The 24,935-nt window shown below is 41.0% G+C and overlaps 1 protein-coding gene across 1 annotated transcript in view; it reads right to left on the bottom strand.

Annotated features, from left to right (window-relative positions):
- SMURF1 (SMAD specific E3 ubiquitin protein ligase 1) overlaps positions 1 to 22,027 on the bottom strand; it is a gene marked incomplete at its 5' end in the record, with an annotated part of 22,323 nt that extends 296 nt beyond the window's left edge. Inside the window, 17 exons of the mRNA XM_008936406.1 lie at positions 562 to 637; positions 1,452 to 1,653; positions 2,673 to 2,793; positions 3,175 to 3,312; positions 4,152 to 4,330; positions 5,275 to 5,389; positions 7,046 to 7,149; positions 7,413 to 7,617; positions 8,896 to 9,042; positions 11,343 to 11,427; positions 12,251 to 12,486; positions 12,854 to 12,944; positions 13,811 to 13,876; positions 13,999 to 14,132; positions 14,738 to 14,846; positions 15,488 to 15,526; positions 21,961 to 22,027. Of these exons, the coding sequence (XP_008934654.1) occupies positions 562 to 637; positions 1,452 to 1,653; positions 2,673 to 2,793; positions 3,175 to 3,312; positions 4,152 to 4,330; positions 5,275 to 5,389; positions 7,046 to 7,149; positions 7,413 to 7,617; positions 8,896 to 9,042; positions 11,343 to 11,427; positions 12,251 to 12,486; positions 12,854 to 12,944; positions 13,811 to 13,876; positions 13,999 to 14,132; positions 14,738 to 14,846; positions 15,488 to 15,526; positions 21,961 to 22,027 (2,114 nt within the window). The remainder of the gene's footprint in view (positions 1 to 561; positions 638 to 1,451; positions 1,654 to 2,672; positions 2,794 to 3,174; positions 3,313 to 4,151; positions 4,331 to 5,274; positions 5,390 to 7,045; positions 7,150 to 7,412; positions 7,618 to 8,895; positions 9,043 to 11,342; positions 11,428 to 12,250; positions 12,487 to 12,853; positions 12,945 to 13,810; positions 13,877 to 13,998; positions 14,133 to 14,737; positions 14,847 to 15,487; positions 15,527 to 21,960) is intronic.
- Between the last annotated feature and the right edge of the window lie 2,908 nt (positions 22,028 to 24,935).

Consider the following 24,935-nt stretch of genomic DNA (forward strand, 5'->3'; position numbering starts at 1 on the left):
AGGAATGCACGACTTAACAGAGCAGCGTTTGGGAGGAGGAGGCAGATGCAGGAGACTTGCAAACAGGGCAAGACATCAGACAGACCTACCCCCTGCTCTGCCTGCAGACAATCTGTGCTGCTGCTGAAATGATTTCCTGCCTCTGGTAGGGTGAGACTTCCGACCTGGAGCTCAGCTCTGTGCCTACCCCGCGCCAGGGGCGCGCTCTTCACATCTGAAAACTATTCCCTGTAATCCCACGTGAGGACTCGCTGCTGAGAGTCATTTCTCAGTGCCTGCTTTTGCTGAGTATGTACAAAGAAACTTCCAAACATCTCATCATCCAGAACAATCTATTCTAGGATAAATGAAAGCCACAGATAGCACAGCAGACAAACCAAGCTATAAGAAGAGAAGCCGATTACTCGGCTGGCTGTAGAGCAGAGATATTTCCAAGCTAGCAGAGCACACTTGGAATCATCTCTGCACATCCCATGGTTAATCCAGGACAAACAGAGATGACTCCTTTAAGCCAAGACAAAGGGACTGCAAGCACTGACAAGCTGAATGTTTTCATCTTACCAAGTGTGGGCTTTTGGAAGGTTGTCTGTGTTTGCATCTATTAAATGGATGGTAAACAGTCTGGGTCCTGCAGCGCCTGTAGAACCTTAGACAGACATTCTAGTTAATGCACTTCAACAAAATATCATTCCTGCACAGAGATTTTGCTACTTATCAAAAGGCAAAAGAGAAAATTACAGTTCCAAGCTGCAGACCTAGCGTATGGCAGAGGTTAAATCTGATCAGAGCTGCAGCTGATGAAGGGATGGCAGAAGCCATAGGGCTCTTCCTGACAATTTGCAGACTGGTATTTTGGAAAGCTGCTACCTTTGATATTAACAAAGTTGCACCTTCAAAAAGGAAAAGATTTCAGTGCAAGAAGGTTTTCCTTTGTAAAACAGAGCCGTGTTTCAATTTTGAACATCATTTTACTATCAGCCAACAGAAGGAATGTTATCAGGAGAATAACAACAGCCTAGGGCACTGCCACCTTTCCTGATGGCAAAATCTGCCATTTTAGGGAACTTGTTTTAAAGTCTAATGGTTTGTTGCCAAATGCTGAAGGGAGTACAGTTCTCGTGTGAAAAAGTTTTTCAGTCAGCTCTATAATCATGTGTTTGCAGGCAAGGATTCTAACATCAGTCCACAGAGTTGTAGGAGACTGATAAGCTAATATTGACACCAAAGTGCTCCAGGAGGACAGATTTAACAGCTTCTCTCACTATCAGCAGTGGCTGAAGTGTTCAACATCAGCAGAGCTGCTGACAAACGTAAAACTGCTCTTGGGATCTGAAGTTTCTAAGTGCTTGAGCTAGCCAGTCATACGCTGATATTTTACAAGGGGCTAGTAAATACCACACGATTTTTATCTTTCTCCCACCACAGATTAACTCAGCCTCCACATCAGTCACCTTGTAAAGCCTTGAAACCTTGAAGTGGGACACGTGTTGAACCCGTCACGAACTGCAGCAGCCTTGCCCTTCTTTCTTCATCAAATGTTTCCACAGCTTGCCAGAACCACTTCACAATATTGCTGTCTGCCATGCAGTGCTTTAGACGTGTGTTTGACTTCCAGTCGTTCAGGTCTATCTTATCCAGGCCTCCTATGATTAGCTGTTAAAGGATTAGAAAACACTTTTAAGATTTCATTTCAGGCTTGCAGCTATAAAAGTATACATCCCACTATTTTGGGAAGCCTAACGTTCTTTACGTGCTTGAACTGCCTTTTGGGTGCAAGCTAATGCTCCCAACTAGTTCAGAAGGGGCAGGAAATCCAGTTTAAACTGCAGTGAAACTCAGGCCAAGGAATACACTTACCAGAGCTAGAGTTTTCACAAGAAACTACAGTCAGAGGCCCATTCAAGCCCTGCTTTGTTAATCTGTGCTATCTGATGTCATTTGTGAGATGCTCTGACACAGAGCAGACATGGCTTCAAATTTCTTTTCCAGATGACACCAGGTTGCAAAATACTGTAGAAAGCCACTACTGGCTATGAATCTAACCAGCTAGCAGTGAGAAATAACTGGTGTAGAGAAAACTTCATCCCTCAAACCAAAACGTGTCTCTCATTCTACATTTCCCATAACATTTCATACTGAGGATTCAAATTTCCATTTAGCAGCTGCCTTTTTGTGCCACCAAGGCAGCACTCACATACACTCACTCACATTATTAGGATGGTTGTGACTGTTCTGATGCAGACAGTATTGAAATATTTAATGGATTTTTAATCTGCCTTTTCAAGCCACTAGCAAACGGAATGCACTAACTTCATGGGATTAATCAGTATGCATGAACAACTGGCACAAAGCTGGTGCTTCCAGTGCCACAAATGGTCCATATTCCACAGGTTGCCATGTTTTTTTTAAATTTTTTTTACTGCTTTGAGCAGTAGTACTTGGTGAGGCAACATGATGTACTTGTATTTCTCTGTTTAAGTAGCCCTCTCAATAATACTAACCCAAAGAATGACTAGAACAAACCAAAAGGGGTTTGGTTAAACAAATACACAGCTTTCTGGTACACAAACTGGAATGAGATTTGTGGGTTTGTTTTGGTTTTTTTAATAACAGTGCTTGATTGTGGATCAAAGAAATTACAGGGCAATATTCTGTGTAGAGAAAAAATATACCTCCAGTTCCTTCTGGTCGAAAGGCTTAAGGAGGTGTTGAGGAATAAGTTCATTAAAACCTTTCTGCAGAGCCAGGAACTGTGCCTCTATTCCTCTCATAAACCTCCAGTTCACATATAACCTGGGGGGAAACAAGAAAGTCAGGGATGAGGAGCTAGAGAGGACTGAGCTTTTCATAACAGAGCTGGAAAATGCTCGTTTCACAGGGGAGCTTGTTTGAATACACACAGTTTAGATTACAAAAGAATAATAAAGAAGTGCTTATCAGTTCTTTTTTCCATCAACAATTAATCATTGCACCATTGACAGAAAAAACAAAGTACACTTCACAGCTTCATCTTCCCAGGTCTTACAATAGCACATTGTGTGAAAACACTCAAGTCATTTATTTCCCCCCCCAAATACTTATTTCATTACTTTCACCATATTAAAAAAATTAATCTGTTTGCCACTTTCTTTCCACTACGTTTTCAGGATCCTACATATATTTTTTCTGCAATACCTGACGTATTCTTTCTTGTTCTCTTCTGTCACTGGAATATTCCTGCCATTTGGTTTGAGCTCATGCTGTAAAATCCTCCCAAAAGCATTGTGTTCCACACAGAAGGTGTGGTCCAGAACCGGGGTGATATCGTTCTCTCTGGCATGGAAAGACAGAGGGGAAACCTTGTATTTTGGATGTTTTGATAACTCTCCGTGGTGATGCTGACAGTTTATTTGAACACTTTGCCTTCAGGCTAAACCTAGAACTGGCCACCTTCATTTTACACCACTAGAGGAATATTGCCACCATCACTGGTTTCTGTATAGCTTAATGCACACTGAAGAGCCTGATCAGTTATGGGTCATCCATCTGATTCTATCAGTACTCAGGACAGTGAATAAAACCCTATATACACAAAAACACACACACACATCTATCTACAGCAAAAATCTGATCTGCTGTCAAGGATCAGTGTGAAGCACAGCAGAGATCACATGCAGTGAACTTCAACGACATCAGTAACTTTGAATATAAAATTCAAACCAGCAATTAGGAAAAAGGAATTGAGATAATGCAAAGTGATCCCAAAGCCACACTGAGTGTTGGATTTGTCCTGAACTCTAAGCATACAGAAGCCCAAGTTACTTCCATTTATTTCCATTTTAATCAAAGCTGTTTTTCTTTTGAATAGGCTGCAATTCTCAGAACTCCATCTTGAGTTTGGATTTTCATACTGTGATATTTCACCATACCCATGCAAACTTTAATTATTTAGTGTCTACTCTGCAAGGAGAGCTAACAAAGAGTTTACTAAAAGAATTCTTTCAAGTACCTTGAGCTTTTTGACATAGAAGCAGTAATTTAATAAGTTTGTACAGATCTCCACCATTACAAGATTTTTGTAAAAATTTTCTGGAAAGTGTTATCTCCACCATTGCAAACATGCTCTACCCCATCTTCTCTACAGCAAGACAACTGGTAAATACAGTACTTACAAGATCCAGACTAAACTTTTGTGTAATTCTGGGTCAACAGATTCCAGATCAGAGAGCTGAATGGGCTTCCCCAGCAGCTGTTTGTAAAAGGGCACTGTGAAACCCCCGTTGATATAGTGTCCATGGAACACAGCCAAACCCATGATCCGACCCACAAAATGGAAATAAGACAAATGGTCCTGCAGGGAGAGAGGATTGAGAATCAGGCAGTGGGAAGACACTGACATCTTGTGGTTCTGTCTGTGGCATCGGTTGTGTGCTCAGTGCAAGTTCTCCACAACCCTCTGGGCAAGAGAAGCCACTGTTTGTCCTCATAACTTAACCAAGAATAGAAGCTTTTAATGATTAAATGCCTCAGACAAACAAGTCTCTGTGCACTACCTAATAGATTGGACAAGTCCTCTAGACTTCTCAAAGGGCAAAACTTGGAGAAAGAAAATCCCCATGAAACCTCCAGAATCCAAGAAGATATGACTATTCCAAATAAACTAGTTTATTCTTTGCTTAACCATCAAAATCTCTTTGTTCTTGAGGAAGAAGGCCATGGGCTTGTTTGCTTTGTGTCCTTCACATTGTTTATAAACTGGCTTTTGAAAACTGAGCACTAAGTCCTACAGATGAGACTCTTACAATTTACCTCCCCCATCTGACAGAGAAAACGTCACGTCAGGAAAAGTTCCCCTGTACTAATGCAGAATTGCTGCTGCTTTTAGGGTCTGCATCAATACAAATACTCCAGCAAGAACAAAAGACAAGCACAGCAGCTTGCTGAGAAAGGGCAAGCAAGAGACTCTGACAGCCACGGGGCCAATGCTGTTCACTCAGCCACCTGCATTCACCAGGAAGATGAATTTCACCTATGTGTATCTTCTCAGGATCATCATGCATCCCAGTCTGTACTGAGGAGTCTCAAAGAGATCAGATGCTTCTCAAAAACTTATTGTACTTTTAATCTCTCAGCAACCCTCCTCTGCTTCATACTACATCAATATAAGACTCATTAACGTGTTCTTATTCTGCTTCACCCTTCACTTTACACTCTTGCCATGGAAGAAGAGCTATAACAGATGAAGACAAGGGACATCTGTTCAAGTAGGTACATTGCTCAGAAGTCAATACTTACAGGATTGATAGAAGAGTCTGGATTGATTTGCAGCATGTAAATATTATCTGTGGAGTACTGGAAGAGTCCATAATAGGGATTCAACATTTCATGGCACAGTAAATACAACCATTCTCTGCTCAGGGGGAAAAAAAGAATGTTTAGAAGGCTGCAACTTCCACTTAAGTTTCAGATAACACAATTATTGTGAATCATCACTTACAAAACCCTTATTTCAAAAATCAGATCACCTTGTACCACCCTCCATTTGCAGACCATAAACCTATGCTTAAAACCCATAAAGTGTCTTAATCCACCCACAGGCAGACTTGTTTTAGTTGGGAAGTCCTGAAGGGACTAACATCACTTAGAGAAGCTATAGCAAGCTGTTTGACAGTGCCATCAAAAAACTGAGTCTGAACAAAAACTACTGACAAAACCAAATCTTGACTTTGCACAGAGTTCAGCTATTCAGAGACTAGAGATCTCCTCCCCTGCAACCTGTACTGTACAAAAAAGATTCAAAAAATCTGCTGTTTAAAATCAGCCCAGTCACTGGAGGTCTTGAGGAAAGCTGGTTTTCTGCAACTGCTCAAGGACTAGAGAAGTTCCAGACTCAGTGCTTTCAGCACAGAGGCCAGAAGGGGCAGAGACACCAGAGGTATGACAAGAGGAGGGCTTAGGCAAATTCTCTCCCCTCAGTAACATGCAAGGACTGGAATGGAACTAAAGCTATTTCTGACCTCCCAACTCCCCATGACAAATACCCATTTATTATTAAATTTGGACACCCATCCCATGTCCAAAATACTCTGAACTATCAACTTCAGTGCTTACAAATATGAAAAAGTCCGTTGCAGAAAAAGGGCAATTATGAAAGCCATCAGGGTAACAGGATGTCACCAGTGAGGACACTCCAGGTTGCCTTGGGTAAGGCAGCTCAGAATGCAGCAGCCTCTTTTCTTTGTATAGCAATGGGTTGTGGAAAGACACCCAAGCAGTTGATGCAGCCTTTGTGGATTTGAGAAGCTTCTCAGGGAATTTCCACAATGCACCTGAGCCATGGCAAAGATGAGTGTTTTGGTGATGGACTATCACCTCAGAACTTAAGATCTGATGAGACTCACAGGGATTTACTATTATTTTTAAGAGGCAGGCAAGTCCTCAGAGTTAGCCTTTGTTTAGGATTAGTTCATGTCCACTTCTGCTCCAATAGATCAAAGGACTCTCCAGAATGTGGCTGAGACATAGCAAAGAGGAACTCTTATCATCTTGCAACCCATTTGCTGGCAGTAAGACAAGTGCATTTAACAAAACCTTTCCTGTGATTTGGATTTTACTTCACAGGCTGTATGCTTCTTGAAAGACCTCACAATATGAGCTGATCACACTCTCACTCATGAAACTAGAGCCTGTTGCTGGGATCAGCATTTTCTCCAAAGTTCAACAGCCTGTTTTAACCAAGCCCTTTACACTCACTGGGTAATGGTGATGGAAAGAGTCCCTGTGGAGAAGAGGGGAAACAGAAACACCTCCATCTAGCGTTAATTCCAGTAATATTCCCAAATACAAGGCATGCCAAAGTCATTAGTACAAGCCTTTGACACCAGGATGGGTGTGGGACAACTGTCAAACCACGTTTCCACTTTCCAATCTACTGTAATATGAAGAGTGAAGCTACAACCACTACCTATAAGCCTGATCAGAAATAACTTACATATACCATTAACTGAAGGTCACTGGAAGGAGAATTTTACAGCTAAAAAGTGTCAGGGCAGCCCCAAAATCTCACCTTGCTACTCCTCCATAATCCAGGCCTTCCTCTCCTCGGAACTTCACCATAAGCCTCTTTTTCAAGTCCTTTGGCCTCATCTTCATTATCTGACGGTAGGATTCCTATATGTGTATTTTCACAATTAGATATTGCATTTCCTTCCTAGAATGAAGCCTACTAAGATACATTGCTGTAACATAGATTGTTACTCAACTACAGAAAACATTGTTAAAGTGCTAATCTGAAGCAAATTCCAGTGATAACTCTGTAACACTTGACCAAGTGCAACTCTAGTTATAACAAGTTTTCTTCACTAAAGAGTTCAGTTTTACTTAACTCCTGAGGGACAAAACCTGCCATTAGTAGTAAAAAGTCAATCAAATACCTCAAATATTTCCTCTCTGGATACTTCAATGCGACAGTGGCCAGCCTGTGGTTGCTGAAGAGAGAGCTCATGTCTAAGAACTTTCAACTTTTGTACCAAGTCTCTTTCATATCTCTGTGCAGGCAACTCCTCACCGTCCTCTAGTGATCCCTCATTTGGAGCTGGCAGAGGCTGCTGGCTGGGTTCTTTTAGCTGGCATTGATGGCTTTGAAAGAAAAGCAAAATATTTATTTGAGAAGTGCAACAATAAGGAGCATGTAAAACAGTGATGGAAGAACTTATTAAACTTCTCTAAGAGAAACCTGGGGTGAAATACATATTCAGCTGTGTAACCTCTACAGCACCATTCTCCTACATTTAGGGATGTAAAGAATACAGATATTAATAACAAAGGGTTTCAGCATTTTGCAGCTCAGTTTTTATCTGGCAGTACATTGTGGAAGGCTGTGGAGCATGATCCCTGAATGCTGACTGAGCAGTCGTTACAAAGCTTGAGTGGTATTTCTCCCACATGGAGACAAATTTCTGGAGTGTAACATGAAAAGGGATCTCTAATGGAACAAACAACAGCTTTATGAGTGGAGTTAGCCAATAACTGCAATGGATTTCATTCCAGTTCCATCCAAAATAAAGCTGGGGATTCCTGACACAGTAGAAGTACTGCATCTGTGGTTACTAAAAGAGAAAGATGCACTTGTCCCAAGCAGTTGCAGCTTCATACATTCAACTATCCTTATCCATCAGTGCTTTATTTGGGATGTGGAGCAATTATTTTTTAGATACAGAGATTCCCCAGCTGGCTTCAAGCACAGACAACTCAGATCCAGGAAGAAGTCTAATCTTGGGCACAAGCAGCACTGTCAGGCTGCTTCCAGGGTAAGTTCTGCAACAGTTCAGCTGCCTTTGCAGGATGCAGAGCTTGAGCTTATTAAATCCTGCTAAACCCAAACTGGCTGTGCACCAGCGCCAGGCGACCAGACTCCAGCTGGCTTTATATTCTTCTTGTCTGGAGCTCAAGGGAACACGAAGCCAGTTCAGGTCTAGCACAGTTGGGACAGAGCTAGAACTGCTAATCCAGGCAGGCATGAGCTGACTCCTGTGGAATTGCCTGGCAGACCCTCTACCCCACAGCCCAGCATTTCCAGAACTACCCATTTGCTCCAGCACAGTTTGGGGTAATTTTGTCAAACCAGCTTAAGGAGATTAGTGTTGTGCCACAATAAGCAAGCCCTCCTCTAAACCTGAGGACTGCAAAGCACAGTGAAAATATTTTTGAAAAGTCTCTGCAAAAAGCTTAGATAAAACCAGCACTGACAACCAATGCTCAGGCCCTGAGCAGAGCACTGATTGCATCTGTTCCCCAGTATCACTGTCATGCAGTTTTTCATCCCCTCGTGACTCCTAGACTCTATTTAAAACTGGACAACAATAAAAGGTTTAAGAATCCAAATTTGAGACATTAATTATTAGGCCATGTTCTTACTTCATGATGTGATGTAGCCGTGGATCTGTGAATTGTGTGGTTCTGTTGTTATGATCTACAAAATATATTCTTCCAGAAACTGTACTTCTGACTTCCCAGCCTGGAGGCAATGGTCCCAGTTCATCACAATTCACACTGTTAAGGTCTCTAAGGAGAAAAGCAAACAAAATGTTAAAGCACTTCAGAGGTAAAGATGTAACCAACTAACATTCAGGGGAGAGGGAGGAATGAAGTTGGTGCTCAGTGGTTCTAGGCTAGGAATGTCTTAGGGAGGACAGAATAGCTATTTTAATGCTGCCTTTTTAGAATCCTCAATCTAAGTAGTTCAACTCCCTATGTCTGCATGGGACACAGAGAGAAAGGGAAATCAGCAAAACACCTTCTGTCTTTGAAAGGTTTTCAAAGTAACAAAGCCATACAACTTAAAGGTAACCTCAATGTCATTTATTGTTTAGGTGGTGACAGGGCTTCTGAGGGCTGTAAAAGGAGGAAGAGACTTTTTAGAAACAAAGATTTCACAGAAAAATTCCCCTTAGCACTAATGTGATCTGTGTGCAGAAAACCAAACAATGAACCAAAGGCCTCTGCACTAACCACTGTCTCCAAACATCTAAGTAGTTAAGAGGCTGAGGCAGCCAAGGACTATGATCACCTGGAAAACCAAACCAAACCCCACCACTTTAATCAGACAAGGTTAGAATCCTATCTGCTTGATAAGTCATTGAGAATAAAGTTTTACCAACACATTCACCCCTTTTATCCTACATAAATTTCAGCACTCATCCTGAGTGCTGCTAAAGATAGTCACTCACTTGCAGGCAGCATTTGAATTCAATATGTAGGATGTATCTACACCTAGAAAACTGAGAACACTTCCTCTACTAGGTGGCTGGGGCCTTAAAACACTAAGATTGGCAAGAAAAAGAGGGAAGGAAACCTGAAGATTATTTTTAGATAGAAAAGCTATTGTTAAGTAAAGCATGCTCCAGACAGCTGGCATGGATTAATCTGTTATCCAGGGTTGAAGACATCACTCTCTGTATTTCCTTACCTAAATCTAACCATGCAACATCACTACAAATGAGCAAACTGAGAGGCTTTAGAAAGGTAGAAAGACTGTGTACACCAAAGGCTCCATTAGTGTCACCAGGAGTAGAAGCCAGCAGGGGACACCCAGGCAGACAGACAAGCCTTTGTTAGGCTCCTTAAAGAAGATTATGGTTGTAACCATTTGTTTCAATCAGCTGTGCATCTGAAAGTACTGTAGAGATCTCATTACAGCAGGTTTTAACCTACATCTGTGCTAAATGCCAAGGTTAGGTTTTTGCCCTGCAAGTTGGTAGCATGAAAGGTACCTTTAACTAAAAGAAGTGTGACCTGTGGCTCACAAGACACTCTTGTGTCCACTTACATTGCTGGTCCTGAAAACCTGCTTCAAAGATTTCTTGAGAGAAGCAGCAATACCTTTCATGAGGCCAACCTGCACCACTTGAAGAAGAGACAAGGCTTTGGGCACACAAGCCTGACACAAGTGACACGAAGAATGAGCATTGTCATTTCTTCTACCAATGATAGCAGCTAATCTAACATCAGCTATTTTCTCTCCCTCAGCTTTATATTTCATATCCTTCCATATACTGTGGTTTTATCAGCACTTTTGCCTACACTACTTTATATCATTTTTCTAATATCCTGTATCCCATTCATGTATTATCCAGCCAGCACAGCAGCTGAAGGAGTTTAAAACTCTGCATTTCACTCTTGAATCTGGTGTGCAGGTGGTCTGGGTGGAAAGAGCCCAGCTCCAGAGCTTCTCAAGGAAGAGCGCCAGACCTCAGTCACAAAGACCTGGATTAACTGCAGGTTAAGGTTTAAAGAGGCTTTACTAAATTAATCATGTGGAGGATTCAAATTTTCTAGCTGCAAATCATTGGTCTAAAGCATGAAAAACCCCAACATCACTTAAAGTTTAAAGCTGACAAGTAATCTCTGCTTCAGTTATAGATGAGTGAGCACTCTTAGAGTCAAAGTTACAAGTTCAATACTCAAGAAATGATGGCTTTAAGAAAGTGGTCACTTTTCTTTTTTCCTCCAATTTGCAGTCCAAACTGTTTTCATATTAAAAAAAGTATCCAGGTGAGATTCAGAAATCTGTAGCTTCACCAAAAAACAGTCACGTTGACATTTTAGGATGAATTTGTCAAAGAGGAATTCCTCAAGGACTATTCCTTTTTTTCCCTTTTGTTTTACACGATTCACAAGTAGAAAATTTTTTTCTTTCAAAAAGATGAATTCTTAATGCTTGGTGAAAAAGTAACTAGAAAGAGCTAAAATTATTCCTCTGCTCATAGCTCTCCCTTGAAATTTAGACAGGTTATTTAATAGATTTCTGCTCTTAAAGATTCAGTTCATTGCCACAGACCCCCTGCCTTTGTAACTACACATACCTTGGTATCCTCGGGTCATGCCACGTGCTAACTCCAGTCTGTGTGTGCAAAAAATAAACCTGTCCCTGTACCGTTGTTCTTTGTTCTATGAAAAGGGAAGAAAGATTATTCTTAATTACAAATCTGGAAAAGAATCAGAATAAACAGGTTGTTCAAAGCCATTAGCATGTTATCTTTCTGTCAGAGCCAGGAGAAAGTGCTTGAGCCACCCCCACCCGATCTCTTGCAGCATGGACTGTTTTGTCCTTAAACACTGTCTTCAGAAATCTACTTGACTACATGTTTCAGGGTTCTTTTGAAACTCACAAATCCATGCACCACTATGTTTCAGTTTGCATTTTTATTTTTAGATTTTCAGACAAGCCAAATCCCCAAACTGGATTTCTTTACTCCTAGATTTGGTGTGCTCTTTTCCGAGATTTAAATTCTCCTTAATCTTACCCTCTCTAATCTTCTGTACTACTGGCTTCTTTGTTATTTTCCTGATCTTTTCTCAAATGTGGGCTCAAACCTACACAACATGCCAAGGGGGAAGGAAAAAATAGCATTACTGCTCTAGTTTAAAGAGCTCTTTACATTCGTTCTCCCCAGATACACAGCCAAGATTAGTAGCGAGTTTTCTGTAACAGCATCACACCACAACCTCATGTTTAATTTACCATCAACCCCTCAGTGTATCCTGGCGTAGCCAACTGCTAATTAGCCCAACTCCCATCTGCACTGCTTAGTTCCTTTTCCAAAATACAGACCACTAGATGCACATGGATGCTGCATGTTCTAACAGGTAGCTGCATCTATATATTAAAAAGAATTTTTTTCAGAGAATTTTTCTCTGAAGTCTTTTGAAAAAAAAAACCAAAACAAAACCAAGCCCAAACCTTCAATTTATAATTCTGGGAAATCCTTACCGTAGCCTTCGGGTAGGTCAGGTGACTGGTGACCATGGGGTCTGTTCTGAGGTGTCTGTACATGACCTCTGACTTCAGGGGTGCGAAGTCGCTGTGCCTGAAGCCGCTGATCTTGGCTGGGGGACTCGAAGCGACAGTTGCCTCCCCCAGCAGCCCCTGTAGTGTCTGTGTATGGTGCTGGTTCTTCCATAAAACAGCTCAGCGGCCTCCCCGGTCCAGAATCTTCATAAACAGTTCTGAAAATGGGGAAACTTCAAGAGTTTCCATCACAAGAGAAGTGAATGCAGAAATAACCATCTCTCGCTCTCTGTCTCTCCCCATTATTTCAAGTACTGCAACTTTTAATCCAAGATATGCCACTTTCTTAAGGTTTTTATACCCAAAATTTCTCAGGGAAGTGCCAGAAGCACTGGTAACAAAACTATCAAGCCCTACACCCAGTTTAGTTTATTTTCTTCAAGTATCCATCTGTGACCTTACTACCTGATACCTGTTCCCAGAGAAAATATTAATCACACTGATATTAAATAGTTCTAGTGTGAATTACATTCTTTCCACATCCAAACCATTTTTCTAATTAAGTGTAAAGAAAACAATCCTTACCCTTCATTCTCCAAAAGCCCTCTCTCCAAAAGCCCTCTACAGTCTACTACAGAACCTCCTGTGCCTATTCTGTCCCGGGTCTGTAAACTGACTGAAATAAAAAACAAACACACACAAGTTAATAATAGAAACACAACTGTTCCTTCAAAAACATCCTAAAGCCAAACAACCCACATGTATACAGGGTAAAATATGAAGGAAAGCTACATCCTACACACTAAAGCACATCACTTAACCAAAAGTCCTCCTATAACCCTAAAACATTACTCATTTTGTAAAAAGGGAGTAGAGAAACCAGAGGCATTGCCCTCAGAGCTTCAGCTGCCTCTGTTTTTGTAAACATCAAACATGTCAGGTTCTACATCTGTGTTTCAGGAGGCTCCAGAAAGGTGAGCTGGAAAGAAATGACTCACCACTAGATGTCATCATTACAGTGAGAATTCGGGGCTTGTCAAATGTGTATATCAATGAAAAGCTTGGGCTGGGTGGGGGGCAGAAAAACGTGGTAAGATGGGGTAAATTAGCCATATAATTAGCAACGCCTTGTTGAAATTTGGAAATGGATCACATGAGTCAAAGGTATTAAAAGAGCAATTTGCAAAATGCCTTTTAACTCCTCCAGATCATCTTTTCCATGGAAGATTCTCTTTGCCTGTCCAAAGGCAATCAGCTTCCCAGCAACCTTTCCCCTTCCAGAGCTGCATTAGGAGCTTTGCCACATGCTGCACTCCCTCTTTTTAATGTTTTTTCCTATTATCCATTGAGAGAAAACAAAGTCTTACGGAGGAGTACAATGAGAATTTTCAGGTTATGTAATTTAACCCCATTAAAGGCAGAAGAAACAACACAGAAAAAGAACAGAAGCCACAATGACTACAGGTTTCTTTTTTGCTACAACATTTCTCCATATAGTATATTTACTCCAGAAAATGGAAGTTCAGCTGAGAGTGTTCTTACCCACTATCTGGCCTCGTACAGCATCGGTGTCTGTGGGATTTAGTTTGCATAGATCCAAACGCTGGTCTGAAAACAAGAAGAGGAAAGATCAACAAAAGGGTTGGGTGGGGCAGGTGGAGATACTATCCCCTCCCTCAGCTCCAAGGCACCGAGGGCTCTTGATTGCTCCAGGTAGGAATTGCTCTTACATCCAGTATCTTTTAGCCTGCTGATGGCATTGGAGAGGAGTCGGACACACCCCAGGAAGCCAGCTCCCTGTTTCTTGTGGATTTTTTTATGGTTCCATACACTGATGGTTATGGAATCTGTCTTCCCAACATATCTAGAAAAATACATATTAGAAGAGTAAATTTAGAAAAAATAACCTCTTTTTACTGCACAGAATTTATGCTCTGTTAGCTACAGAAATTCTGATACATTTTAGTGCATTGGTCATGCTGCTTTATTGTAAATACAGAACTGCTTAAGCCTTAAATAGCATTATTAATGAATTACTGCACTATGATTTCACACAGCATCTTAAATTGATATTGCTGCAACATGAATTTAACTACAGACAGGCTCATTACAAACTATGCAACAAGCTGATTCACGTACGAAACTATAAAATTTAGGTTTCTAATAATTTGAAGAAAAGAAATCACTGCAAGGACAGTCTTTTGTAAAGGCTGGATTGCACTGCTCCAGCAGAGCTTACTCCAAGCAGTTGTGCTGTGTACCTGGCAAACAGATATTCCCTCATTCAAACACCTAAAAGCAAAACACCACTTCTTTATTAACAGGCCATTGAAAAATACCAGTTCTCCTCAGCAAATGCAATGGTTCTGGCTCATGCAAAATGAAGTTGTAGAGCCTTGCATTCCATTTACTAGATAAATCCCTGGGTTATTTAGTTTTTTTTTACATAGGACTTTAGAAAAAACTCACAGATCATAATGCTGGTTCCATTTGGGGTCCAACGTGTTCTTCACAGTGTCAGTTGAATGGCACTGACCTGACCCATCAACAACTATTTTTGCAAACGGGTCAGGAAGTCCTGTGGAAGGGAAAAAGAGCTATTAAACATAGTACTTTGTTTTGTTCCTTCCAAGGTAATGCTATCATGAGCTCCTCCTCCTCCTTGCCCAAGAAAGGAAAGTTGCCATAATCCTATAGCTATTTAAGTAAATCCAAAATAGAGACCTGACTTACTAATTAGATAGCATAATTCTGTCATAGAGATTAATATCTGCAATAAATTGAGAAAGTTTTTAGAAAACAAAAGGTCAAATGTGCTTAATTGACAGTGCATACCCCTGTACACTGATAAATAGGCATTTTTATCCAGTCCTGAACATACTACTGAGTCTGCAGCACTGGAGTACTTCACTCATAGCCTTGGGAAGAGTTTTGAGAAGGGTGCTCTTGGTGCTCCACCCAGCACTGTAAAGCAGCAACCTGCCTGTGGGTCTCATCAGCCAGACTTCCAACTAGAATTTGTGAGTCCTCAGCCTTTCCAACCCTGGGGTCTAGGCTATCTACATACAAGCTGGGGTAACACGTACTCATGGAGTAATGCAACGTTACTGAGAGAAGGGAACCACAGAACAAATGACATACAGAGATGTAATAATACACAATCAACAAATAAATCTCATTCATCAAGAGTTGAAAGTTATACAATTAGGCCATACTTACTGAAGAAGTCTTTCTTTGCAAGATTCTTGGCACATAATACTGCAAAACAAAATACCAGATAAAGAAATCTTAAAACCAGAAAAAAACCCCAATCAACTTCCCAGCAATCATACCAGCTACAATACTACCTGATCACAATTCATAAAAAACCACCCAAATATTAAACGTGAGCATTGTTTTCTTTAGATAAAGATTTACACAAAGAGAAAAATTCCTTTGCTTTTGTTCTATTGTTACCATACATGAAAGATTTAATGAACATCCTTTTGTGTTAAAACCTCCTAATTTTCTATACTGCATGCTTACAGGAATGATAAAATAGATTTTTGTTGTTGTTGTTTCACAACCCACCCATTTTAGAACAAGGATTAAACAGAGAACAGTTCTGGGGCTCCTGGAAGACACCTCCATGCAAAGTCCCATCAAATCCAGTGCAACCTCCTGCTCTTTGCACACAAAAGGAACACACCAAGTCAAACAAACCATGGGAGGTGCTCTGGAACAGCCTGAGCAGGCTGCAAACACAAAAAGGTTTTGTGGGAAGTAAGGAGAAAAAAAAAAATATACACTGAAACAAAAAATTTGCATAAAGATGTTTTCCTTTGTAAGGGCCACAAATGAGACATCATCTCCCTCTCCAATTCTACTAAATAGCACAGCAGTTTAAGTAAAAATTAGATCAGGAAACTCGCATCAATCTCCATTTCTACCAGGTCTATTACCAGCTACAAGACTAAATTAGCTTTTCAGTATGGACTGCTCAGTACAATCTCAGCAATCCAAGTTGTTTAGTGTCTATTAAATTCTTTAACAGGCCAAGAAAAACAACTACAAAGCCAAAGATGAAAATATTTGAGCTCAAACTTACCTAAAACTAAGATCCAAGACAAGATACCTATAAAAGACCTGACTGTTTTTGAGGTAGTCTCTTTCCCATCCAGTTCTGATGTTTCAGCATGAGAATCAATGCTCAGAAGATACTCAAACATCCATTTTTCCTGGTATGGACCATTTCTGCTCATCTTGCTCCCAATTTACACTCACTCTCACCTGAACTGTATATTTGGGAAAGTGAAGATGCAGTAGCAAAAATATGGGAACAAATATGTTTGGGGTTTTTAAATTGTTATTTTTAACTATCTTTTACACTTCTACTAGAATTCCACCTCTCAACTCCAGAGCAACGTTCCTCCCCTAACACAGCAGAATAAAAATTGCCTCACCTCACATGTCAAGCAAACAGACCAAAGAAGTCCACTATTTAACCCAGATGTTCATGGACAAAAATACACAAATCCTCTGTCTTAGCAATAATTAAAGCAGTCGCACCAGGAAACTATTTTTAGAATGGATTAAAAATTGCTTATTTCTTACACTGGCAAAGAGTGCAATCAGAGAAAGCTTCTCTTCTATTTTTACTTTAAAGAACTGACCAAAAAAGAGAAGTCTGCAGGACTATGGCAATTCAATTTGAAGCAAAACAGGACCACAGAATCACCATCTGCTCTTGTATGGAAGCACGACAGAGCAACCTTTAATATCCTCTTCCTGGTGCGAGTGCTTCAGAGGAAAGAATACCAGAAAAACAGGGAATAAGTACAGGTAAAATAAGAACTTGCATGTTGTAGTACCAGCCAAAAGGAATTTTAAAGTTCTTGTGATTGGTGGAGCTTCTTTTTAAAATCAAATAACTAATTTCACTTCCCCATCCCCAATTTTAAGAATACGTTATTCAGCTCGAAAAGTCTGCCATCTATAACTATCTACATATAGTCTGACTATATAATTATCACCTTTATTCCATATTTCAGGTGTGCTTTTTAGAGCTAACTAGCGGTTTAAGCTTTTAAAGCTGTTATTGAAGAATTATTTTTCATTTAACACTTCTCCCTCTGCCACAGGCTCTGGGTCTACAGTAGATGGGCATGGCTGCCAATTTTCCAGTTGCAGCCTGCGAAACTCTCAATTTTAGGTTGCAAAAACCATTACTCTTTCTTGTAAGAAAAATATTGGCACAGCAGCTAATAGCTGAAATAAACCTTTATGGAGCAATCTCCAGAATCAGGCAGCTCGAGATGGGCCATTGGCTCCGTTCCACTGTTTGCATATTAAACCCACTAGAGCAAAGAATATTTTCAAGTGCTCTATCACTGAAAAGCCATAGATTTCTAAATTCCAGTAAAGAAACTGGTGACAAAGGTCAGCAACGGGAGCCTTGGACGTGAAACCCTGCCAGCAGCCGAGCAGACAGCCCCTCCCTGCTCTGTGGAGCTGGGCAGATGCCAGGTTTGCTTCTTAAACGTGTCGTTTCCAACAGGACTTCGGCGACGCTGCTAGAAGGATCTGACTGCTGCTACTACAAGGCCTGAAACGTGTGAACTCAGGTAGACTTTGCTACAAAGGCTTGAAAAGTTATTAGTTTTATCCCTGCATCAGAGGCAGTGTAGGAGAATGGGGTGGATACTTATCAGCAAACCAGGCAACTGAGACTCGCTTTGCACAGACCCTGTCTCTGCCCACTTTCCACCTTTTCAAAGAGCTTTTACTTTTCGTTTCTCTTTCTTTTATACAAGAAGGATTTAGGGCTTGTCAGCAGGAGCGATCTCCCTGCGTTTGTTGCAATGTTACAAAAGGCAGTAATTCTCCTGACTTGGGCATTTACATCCTGCCTTCTCAAAGTACACCGACTTGTTTCAGCTTGACACAGGATTTGTTTATACTCCTCTCTGGATTGCTGCACATCGCTGAAGAACTATTTTTTTTTTAATACAACAGATCCCCAACAACACTGAAACAATGTCTCTACATCTAGATTGTAATATTTATAAAGGGATGGGAATATTTTTTTAAAGTACCTGACATTATTGAGATAATTTCAAAGGCCAAATTAGCGGGCTGGGTAAAGTGCTAGTGTGAAAGCATATTTGGCAGGAGGTGAAGAAAGGATGAGCCTTATACAAAGTCAGTATTCACCCTGGGGATGTCTTCAATGCAGAGGTAACTTGAGCTTGTTGAGTGATTCCTCTGCCAGTCCCCGGTTGTCCACCCTGCTTCCAAAGCAGAAATGAATCATCTGCTGTGGTTCAGGAGGTGCTGCAGGAACAAGCTACAGACGGGTGTAGTAAGGGAAGCACTGAGAGGCACCAATGTCTGCACAACCCAGCTGAGGGTTGCATCAGAAAGCTGCTGCTTCCTCGCCGAGACACCCACCTCTGCAGCCAGACCAGCATTTTCAGAAAGGAAGCAGAGCTGCACAGCCTGGCTGAGGAACCATTTCAAACATCCCCAAGTAAACAGACCCAGCCTACAGAATCAAAGCCTTCATGGGCAAGTTCCTCCTCCTCAACTGTCAGTGCTCAAAGGAGGGCTGTGAGAGACCTCACACACACGTCCAACACACCCCAGCCCACAGCACTAGGCTAAGATGTTACAACAGTTCTCAGCTGCACTCCGTAAAACCAAGTTAGTTGTGTTTTGAGACCCAGGGGAAAAAAAAAAGGTGATGAAAATATTCCGTAGGTCCCATCCTGCACCAATGCAAAGTAAGTGGCTGATTTGCCCCTGGGACTGAATTTGTTCACACTTGGTGAGTTAAAGGCAAGAGTGTCCTCGCTCAAATTAAGGATTTTTACACGTGGATAGGATCTGAGCTAACGACAGCCTCCAATTAGCAGTGGAGTTAATTCTGAAGCCGAGCCAAGCCAGCACTCTGTCCACATCTTCCTTAGGAGGTGGGGGGAGGTCACACTGAATGCTGCTGGCAAATACACCTCTCGGCCATCTTCGGCCTCCCCTTTGATAGCCCAGGTTAATCATTTGTGCTTGTGCAAACAGGCGGCTGGATTCCAGGAGACATTCGTTTTGCTTTCTGACAGAAGATAAACACAGGCCAGCAGGCTGATGACGTAGAATGGAGTTTACTTAATATTTACTTCTGTGTAGACCATCTTTAATCGTAGAGATATGTAGCGTAATCATTAAAAGCCCCAAAGGGTGGTTGGTTTAAGATATAAGCGTGGAGTAAAGAAGAACAATGAGGCTTTGGAGGAGAAAGGAATAAAAGTCTTGACATAAAATGGAACTAAACTCACTGCATACCATTGACAAATAAAAAAAAAAAAAAGCCCACAAAGCAGCTCAATTTTGATGCATCCAAGTAATGGAAATATCTCTGCTAATGCTTCAAAGCCTGCCCAGCTTTTGCCTCGTGGAGCTGGTGACCTGTGTTGGAGGTAGGGCTGCTCCAGCTCCACTGTATGACAGCAGGACAGCTCCCCATGCGTGCTACCTTAAAGGCCAGTCTCCACACCAAAAATGCTACCATTATGAAAGACAGTTTTCAGAGGGCTGCATGGCAAAAATAATGTGCTTGAAGTGTAAAAAAGCCTCCAAAAAGAAGAAAAAAAGCAAACATCAGCTATTTACCACATGCTGCTCTAACGGCTCAAAGCGCCGTGGCCCACAATTAAAATCTTTGCTGAATCTGTTATGTGAAATCACGTCTGGTCCAAATGGTTCAGTGTATTTTGTGGAAAATAGTCTGAATACCACAAGCCAGCCCTTTTTTGAAGAGCCTTTTTGAATGACTGCTTACCCTGCCTATGCTCTGCACCTAACTTTAAAGGAAACTTCACTGCAGATAAATGTTTGGGTTTATTTCTACTACTAGGCAACCCAGGAAGGCTTTGAGCTTTCTGTTTGGGTTGGTTTTGGTTTGTATTTTTTTAAGGGTGACAATGATTTATGTTTGGTAGAGTGCAAGTGAAAGGGTTTAATGGAGAAAGGAAAAATGACTGAAGGTACTAAATGTGTAAAAATGCAGTTTCTCTGCAGCTAGCCACATCACTGAACTGAACTATACCACTTTATTCACAAATTGGAGTTTAAATTGTCACCACAAAGGCCAAGGTTTCTATTCTAGTCCTTTTTTTGTTTGCTTTAGGAATACTTTTAGTCTTTCTCTTCGTCTGCTTGAGACTGAAATATATAAATCCACAGACTGTTTTAACTTCTTGGGAACCCAATCTGAACCACTGCAGTGCCTAGCATGCAAAAGAAGATAAACAAAACTGCAGTCTTCTGTTACCTGTGCCAAATTATCCAATTAGCTGCACAAAGCTAATTTCATATAGACAGGTACATTGAGTGGCCTTCACCAACAATCTTGGCATTGTGGTGCCAATGAGATTTGGAATCTGACATGTAAGCCAACCAAAAAAACCCTGAGAGCCCTCAGATTTCTGGACCAGCATACATTGTGCCCTGACGTTGGAAGCCTCTGCCTGAACTCATGCTAAAACAGACCCCAACTACCAGATTAAAGCAATGCTTCATTAAAAAAAAAATTCAATTCTCAAAGAGTTGCTAGATTTGATACACGAAGCCTTTTTGTGGCCCTTTTGTGTAGGCTGCAATAAAAATCAAAGCCTCTTTTCAAGGCATGCGTTCCTCGTGGGCTGGAACTTGGCTTCGTGTAGCCAGTTGCAAACACTAGACAACTTTGAAGAGATCTTCAAAAAACCACACACCCAGAAAAAGCCATTTTTATTAGTCCATTAACATGTCATTAAGGGATCTGCTTAGCCAGGAATCAAAATTCCATCCTACCTAAGCAGAAACCCGTCACGAACCAGAGTCAGTCCTCACAGTGCAAACAACATCAAGTTGACAAAACAGAAGAGTTTCATCTTCAGGACTCCTAAGAATTAAGCTGAAAAATCCCCCTGGGCCCTGGCTAACAGTGAGTCTTCATATACACACCAGCAAGGGCTGATGTGGGCCTCAAGAACATAAATCACTAAAAAACCCCAGCACAGGACTATTGGAAGAACACGAATCATTAAATTCCCAGTTAACTGAGACTGTGTGCAACACAAGACCAGTAAAGCAAGTTTAAGAATGAACTGACTGAGATGTAAATCTTGTAGAAACACTAAGAGCTATAGATTTAGCTGAAGAACTTTGCAGGGAGAAGAAAAGAGAGATCAATAGTAGCTGAATAAATGCTGATGTACAGAATCAAAGAAAGGTACACAAATCAGAGAGGAGGAAATAAAAATAACCAATTATCCCTCAAACTAACTTTTCTTTCTCTTCTTTCCCCTCTGCTCAGCTATAACAAATGCCTGAGATAAAGGCTACCTCCCAGATTAAATCTTTCATTAAATCCTAGCTATTACATCAGTTTTCTTATGACTTTGCTATGCCTTCCTCTGATCCAGGCCAAGAACCTTCTCATGCTCTCTGCAGAGTCTCCCATTTCCTAGACAGACACAAACCCCAAGCATCCCAGACTGCTTGAGTCGTATGGACATGCCCTCAGCCCAGGCTCAGCTCTGAAAGCAGAAGCTGCCCATGGGATTTATTTGCCCCACGTACCACAGGGTGAATTCCAGCTACATTATGTTCCTATTTCTCACTCAAACAGTACTTCAGAGGCTTCTTAAAAAAAGTTTAATATTTTTAGGACAAACCTTTCACAAACTGTTTCTTCACTACCTTCAGCTGGTTGTTCTTCTTGGCCCTATATTCACTGCTCAGCTGTAAGAAACACAGGAGACTAAATGGTGAAGACTATAAAAGGCAAAGCCTCCTCTCTTACCAAGAAGGTGCCCTTGACACACCATCCTCCCTCACCTCCTCACCTTGTCTTTGCAGACTGTCCCCCAGTATGTTCAAAACATAACCACTTTCTTTCAGAACTGGAATTCAAGAGGTAAGCCAGTTATTGCTATCACCATTTTACAGCCAGTCTCAAAACCCACCCTATCAATTACACAGTTTTACCTGAGCAAACGTTAACAGGACATAAAGTCATTTATATACACGGTATGGTTTTTAAAGCACAGTCCTCCACCCTCACTAACACATCTGCCAGAATCTCAACCAAGTGGAAGAAGAATTCTGTAGGGAGATTTACAAAATCCAGTCAAGCCTTCCCTTTGTTAAAGTGTCTACTAACGGTCTCCCAGCTCCCTGAAAACACTATCCACTCAGGCTTCGGATATAGCCTCAGCTTCTGCACGCCCTATTAAGAAATACAAGTATCTGGAAAGAACACAAGATTTCTGTTAAAACCACACAGAATTATATCCTGTTCTCAGGGTAAATGCAGTCTCCTAGCTGACAGAGCAACGAAACTATTTCAATGACAAAATTCCTACTGGAAATACAAAACAGCATTTTACATCTACTCCATTGTTCAAGTTGTAGTTCCTGGGATCAACACAATTCTGGATTTCTTCCCTTGCACTTATTGTACCTCCAACCACACACGCTTGCATTGAATAATTCATATTTTCAAGGCAGTAGTGCCTATCCAGATAGGCTTATCAGCATGGCTTGCACATACTTGTGCTCACATTTTGAAAGACAGCGACCCACGCCGCGCGACATCAGCGCTGTAATCGAGTTTCAAATGCACCACCAAACAATGTGGCTCCATTTTCTTAAATTACATTAAAACTGAGGAACAAATCCATGCTGAAGTCTTAACACTTCGCTTTTATAGTTACCCAAACACTGAAAAAGCATCTGGAAAAAAATTCCTAAAGCATGAAAAACATGTTCCTCCACCCACATGCGCTCATAACTCAGATTCCAAACTGAATTTTACCAAGATTGCCAAAAATATTTTGCACTTTTAACACTTGGGAGATCTCAAAGCACCTTTTTCAAATCTTTGCAAACACCAACACCTAACAGGACCCTATACTCAACCTAACATTGCTTACACCAGATTCCAGGCAGAGCTGGGGATCAAGCTCAAACCCAGCCCTACTCCCACGCTCCTCGTAAACAAAAGGTCCTTTCTAGAAATACCACCCAACCCTTCAGACGTATAGATTGTTTCCCTGGAAAATGCTAGATGAACAACAGTGGATTACTAATCAAATATAGACAAAAGCCCCCCAAATACTCTAGGCAGAAATGGCAGATGAAATAGCTGACACTCTGTAACGGAGAACGAGAGCCCCTGCGTGGCACAGGCTACTGCGTCGTCAGCATTTAATTGAGGTGTGTTTAATTTAGCATGCCTCTGATCTCCACTTTCATAAGTTAAATGTATAAAATGTTAAACACCTTATTTTCATTACCCAAAAAAGAAGCTTGTGAGGACTGTCTTGTGTAGCTGATCATTTGCTTACTAATTCAGTACATAAAAAGCTTTTCTAATAAATATTATGTTCACTATACACCAGAGAAATTTAGAGTCCCTTTTTTTCCCCAGATATTCTCTGTAGGTTTAGCAATACCTCTACTACAACTACATGTTTTATAACCAGTTTGTGAGACTCAAGGTACAAGTACATTCTGCATTAAAAGCTGCTTCCTCTCCCTGAGAAACACCATCCAATTAATAGACTTACAGCTTTTACAAGACCTTCATTTCCTAAGTCTGGGAGGAAAACCTGCACAACTGTTCTCTGCTGCTTTAAAAAAGAGGTACAAGTACAGAACAAGAGACCAAAACCAGAAGTAACACATTTGCAGATGCTTACCATGGACCTAGAATTAGTAGAAAGCTCAAGGAACCAGACCAGTTAAAACAGATCCAGTGTTGGGGTCCTGTCCATGGAGCAAAACATTTTTGAAATGATAGAAACACAACACGCAACTTTTGTACTTTCTAACCCACTATTATCTCCTGCTCTCTTCATATACATAATGTCTTGCCTCAAAATATTTGCTTGTTTTGCAGAAAACAGAAAAAAAGACTGACCTTCCACTGCAAAACACAGACAACCTGTGAAAGCAGAAACCTTGGTACTGAGAATCTTGGCAAAGTTTGTCTAGATAGAGCCAAGCAACGTTTCAACAGAAACACTGAATTTCTGTCAAACAGTAAAAGGTCTAGAACTTCCAAGCTAAAAGGAAGCAGCTTTTTCAGTTTAAAACCTAAACCATATGTTTTGTATCTCCAAAGAGCGGCTGGTATTTACAGCCCTTCACATACAGGTAGTGTCAATATTTCAACAAAGCTATTCGAATGTTAAACACTATTGTAAAGCAGGAAACTGAATGCAAGTTAACACATTCTCAGCCTCATTTAAGATCTGAGATTTGTTTCTCCAGACAGAACCACTCTTTAGCTCCTTTGATATCTTGCTGCAATTAGATACCATACAAAATCAACTTTATAGGAACACAGTTTTCCAATGGGGGTATTTTAATAAACAGTACAAAATTAACGTCTGGTTTTCATCAGGCTCTGAGTAGATTGCTTAAAAGCAAGAACACTGTTATTTAAAAAATGAATGGCGTTATGTGTAAGTTGTAAGCTATGTAAGCTATTAGTTCATCCCACAAGGGCTTAAATGTATCAGCAGAAGAGTTTTAGTTAAAACAATTCACATGGAACGTTGCTTTAAAGCTAAATCCGCAGGTTTTGGCTCTGGTCAAAGCAGGACTGCTCAGCTCACTGTCAAACTAAAGTTGCTCTGTGAAC

This window comes from Merops nubicus, unplaced genomic scaffold (assembly GCF_000691845.1).
Source record: "Merops nubicus isolate BGI_N331 unplaced genomic scaffold, ASM69184v1 scaffold6550, whole genome shotgun sequence".
Taxonomy (NCBI): domain Eukaryota; kingdom Metazoa; phylum Chordata; class Aves; order Coraciiformes; family Meropidae; genus Merops; species Merops nubicus.